Raw genomic sequence first — 4,446 nt, 5'->3', positions numbered from 1 at the left:
TGCAGACCCTGACTGACGCAGCCACAGCACAGAGTGGGTGGTTTGGGGTTTTTTGTTTGTGTGTTTTGTGATGGGTTTGGGGTTGGTTTGGACTGGCACCAGTTTGTTGCTGGTGGAAGGTGTGCTGGTTCCTGTTGCACCAGGACACCCTGCAGCATTCCCAGTCTGTTTGCACGTGCATTAAATGGGTTTTACACAGGAATTCCCTCAGTTTTAGGGCGGTGGTCAGAGGCTTTACGTGGAAGTGCAGGCAGAGTTCTGACTTCTCTTCCCTGCTCTTTACCAGACCTGATGCCTTCCTTTATCCGTCACGGTCCGACCATTCCAAGACGAACTGACATCTGCCCTCCCGACTCCACGCCCTCTCCCTACGCCCCTGGAGGAGATGGAATTGTCTCCAGGAACCAGAGTTTCCTCCGAACCCCAGTGCAGAGGCCGCCCCACGAAATAATGAGGCGGGAGAGCAACAGACTGTCTGCCCCCTCCTATCTGGCCAGGAGTCTGGCTGATGTCCCGAGGGAATACGGCTCTTCCTCCCAGTCCTTCCTGACAGAGGCCAGTCCCGGGCTGGAAAACGGCGACCCCGGAGCCCGGTGTTATTATTATGATCACTTTTACGAGGCCCAGAGGAGGCGGCAGGTGAGCGACCGAGCCCACGAGGACTACAGGTATTACGAGCACAACAGTGAGCTTTTCCAGAGGATGTCCCAGAATCATGGGAGGCACACCTCAGGTAAGGGCTTTTAGGGGTTTGGCTGAGAGTTTGGGTGCACCTGGGTGATGTTTTTAGGAGTTGGGCTGTGTAGGAGGGAGCTGCTTTTCTGTGATGTTTCTGTGTGATTAGATTAGAGAATTTGATCACATGTATCCAGAAAGGGAAGATACTCTTTACACGCTCTTTATTTATTAAATAAATGGGATAAGTTTAAGCAAATTTTGGTTTTCTTAATGCCAACTATACATGCAACTTCTCTACACAAAGTTGCATCAGTCCCTGGCTAAGAAGGTATTTTGTTCTTATTATTTACTAGTTTCATGATAGAGAGAATAACCAACAGCTCTGGATTATAACATTGCAGCATCGTTGTTGTTGTTATTATCATTCTATTTTAACTCTCATTGTCTTATTATTTAATGTCATTGTTTTAATTTGACCTCAGTAATTAAAATAATTGCTTATGAATAGTCAAAGGGAGGAGTGATTGCTTTGTCTAATGAGCAAATTGGCATCTGGTCCTGGTCCTTGACTCCTTCCTTTTAGCTTTTAATATTGTTTGTAAATACACCTGTTTTCCCCCTCAGTTTTTCACTGGTACTTGTCTTTGTTTTCTAAAGAACAGCATAAGAAAGAAGAAGCCATTAAATACTACTTTCCTGAAATATTTGATTCTGTATTTGATGCTGCAAAAACTGTCCAAGGAGGAGTTTGAAAGAAACATTTCAAACCTGTAAATAACGTGCCTTCACCATTAAATACATTGTCACTTGTAATCTGCAAACAAAATAGCAATTAGTCTCTAATAAAATAAATCTCCTGTCTAGAAAAATAAACCTGCCAGGAAGAACATCCAGCATTCAATGCTGCTGAGCTCCTGTGTGGAATTAGAACCTGTCAGGGACTTGTGTTTCCTTTACCACAGAAACATTTCCATGAGAAGTGATAGAAGGGGGATGTGGGAGCTGTCAGGCAGGAAATTCTGAAATGCTGAGCTTTTTAAGTCTTGCTGCTTTAATCCTCCTTTATTTTGCTAAATGCATCTGATTTGCCTCCATCTCTGCTGCTTGTTGCTCATCCAACAGTCATGAAACACTCACCTGGTGCAGGTAACGAGCATCTGGGAGAGTTGTACTGGGATAATTTGGGGAAGAGAGGCAGGAGGGCAGGATTTCACAAACCAAGCCATCAATTTAAGTTCAAAATTACTACACTTGCTGTGTCTGCTGGGGAGACTTCAAAAATTAAAGCTCTGGCCCGAAAGTGGAGGCCAATCTATCAGATCTTCAAAAGAAGCTAAAAGTAGGGCTTCACAGCCATGTTTTTCTCAATTGTAGCAATTTCTTCTTTCTAAATAAACTTTTTTTCCCCTGCTGTTTGTTTACCTGTGTCCCCTTAGCCCTGGAAGTCATGAAGGAGCTGCTGCTGCTGCTTGTTTGGTCTCTGTCATTCAATCTCATATTTAACATTCAACAGTTTGAACAAATCCTACACAGATTTTGTAAGGGGGGAGGATTTAATCTCGTGCACTTGTAGGGAGAGACGAGGGTGAGCCTTTTGTCTGCCAAAGTGTTTCCCTTTCCTCTGTTTTGTTGTTGTTTTTTTTTTAAATTTATCTCAGCATGGAACATGAACTCTGAAATTCCTCTCTCAGCTTCACCACAGTAAGAATGTCACTTGTGTCCTTCATTTTTTACGTCTTTTTCAATAATTGCTGTTACTTTTTCTCAGTCAAAGAATTATGTGGCCCAATATAAGAAAACCTTAGATTTTCTTGCTTTCATCTCACCGCGAAGCTTCCTTTTTTTTTTTTTATTTTTTGAACCATCATTCAAACCTTGAGTGTTTCCCTTGAGCTGCTACAGTAATTTTTCTCTCATTTCTTGTTCCTTTTTTTCCCCACAGTTCCAGAATCCCAAGGCAAGCCTTTTGCTTTCATTGTCTTTGTCTAAATTCCTTTTTTTTTCTTCTGCATCTGCCCTGCTGCTTCTAAATGTTCGACCTGATTGATATTATTCATTGAGATAATCCTTGGCAAAATTGCCTCATACCTACAGTTCCCAGTTAAAAATCTCTTTATTGGGTGGAATCTGTAAATGCTGCTTTCCCCCCTTTCCCTCCTCTCCCACCCTCCCTCCAAAGGTCAGTTCTGGTACGTTTTGGGTGGATTCCCAAGGAAATGTTGCCCGATGAACACAAGGAGTTGTTGCTGTTGGTGAATATTTCATTTAGTGGTGGGTCCACCGGGTGGTTTTTGGGAAGTGAGAATTTCAGCTTTCACTCAAAATAAAGATTCTCCTCCTTATAATTTGGAGAGAAGTTACAAACACGTCCTCAGTGAGCTCTTCAGGGTGTTCAGCAAAGCAAGCCCCGTGGTTTTTCAGCAGTTTGTTGACAGCATTACATGTTCTTTCACAAGCATTTCCCCTTGAAGTCATGTTTTCTCTGTCATTATTCAATTCTCCCACGTTCTCCTTTTCTTATTTTCATTAAATTTGCTTTTAATTACCAATCCAGTGTTGCTGATTTCTCTGAACAGAGTTTTCAGTTGAGATACCTCCTGGTTTTATATGTTTACCTACCTCTGTGGCATTTCTTGAACCTTTTTATTTCTTTTTTTTATTTTATTTTTTTTTTTAGTGTCCTTTTCAAACTTATTTCTAAGAGCCTTTACCTGTCTTTCCTGGCCATGTCTTTCCTCTCTTCTAGGTTAAAGTTTTGGGGAGGTCTGTGGTTGAAGTTATACCTACAGTGTAGCTTGGAAGTAACTTGTAACCAAGACCTCAGAGTTATTTGTCCCTGTGTGAGCGGTAAGAACATTCTTCTGTGTCTATGAAAAAATTGCTGAGATTGAAATCACAGTGTGGAGGGACTTTTGGATTGGAATTAGTTCACTGGGATGGCAGAGGAGAGAAACAATTAATGGAGTGAAAGTAGGTTCATCTTGTAAACCTTGTAAAAAAATTGCAGAGCGGTGTTCGTGTTTCATAAAAGAGCAAAATAAATGCAGATTATTACATGAAACCTGTTTAGGGCTAAAACAGCCACACTTTTTAGGTGTTTACACGTCTCTCATTTTCAAACAAGTGGCAGTTCCTGCCCTTTTCTTCCTTTGTGCTGATTTTGCAGTAATTTTGCAGCATAATTCTTGCAGCTTTCACGGTCCTTCCCTGTCATTTCCTATTTGTGAAGTTGTGCTTGTTTGGAACGCCCCATTCCCTCTGACAAAAGAGGTGCCTGTGCTCAGGAAGTTCCTTTGGATGCTTTGGAATGGGTTAGGAGGGCCTGGGACCTGCAGGCCTGTCTAGACAGAAGTGATTGGAGCTGCTCTTTGCTGTTTTGTTGTGACTTGTTCCCCGAAAATCAAACAGTCCGTTCGTCTTCTCTTCCTGTTCTTCATCCTGGTTTGATGAGGGGAAGGGAGAGGATTTTGGCATCCTGGAAAAAGGCTCTCAAGACAATTGGGCTGGTTAAAGACAAGCACTGGTTTGTGAGATTTGCCCTTCAGCACTTTGGAATGTGGTTGGAGGCAGCTGTGGGGAGTTCCTGGGCTTTGGAACTTCCCTGCCAACATCAGCACAGTTCCTACGAAAGGGAGACTTTCTCCTCAGAGGTTTTTCTTCTTTTTCCATTATACTGGTGCTGGGATTTTCCTCCTGTCCTATCTGCCCAACAGACTGAAGAACTGCCCTTTGCTGACCTGGAAATCTTTCCTCCAAAGGACTTGGACA

The 4,446-nt window shown here is 42.6% G+C and overlaps 1 protein-coding gene across 1 annotated transcript in view; it reads left to right on the top strand.

The window, feature by feature from the left end:
* Positions 1-286: 286 nt before the first annotated feature.
* Positions 287-4,446, top strand: part of SAV1 (salvador family WW domain containing protein 1) — a 9,660-nt gene continuing 5,500 nt past the window's right edge. The window contains 1 exon segment of the mRNA XM_029963649.1: positions 287-733. Coding sequence (XP_029819509.1) covers positions 292-733 — 442 coding nt within the window. The 5' untranslated portion in view covers positions 287-291.

This window comes from Manacus vitellinus, unplaced genomic scaffold, assembly GCF_001715985.3.
Source record: "Manacus vitellinus isolate BGI_N305 unplaced genomic scaffold, ASM171598v3 scaffold_103_pilon, whole genome shotgun sequence".
Taxonomy (NCBI): Eukaryota; Metazoa; Chordata; class Aves; order Passeriformes; family Pipridae; genus Manacus; species Manacus vitellinus.
Note: the sequence above shows the minus strand (reverse complement) of the source record. Positions and strands in the feature narration are given on the sequence as shown.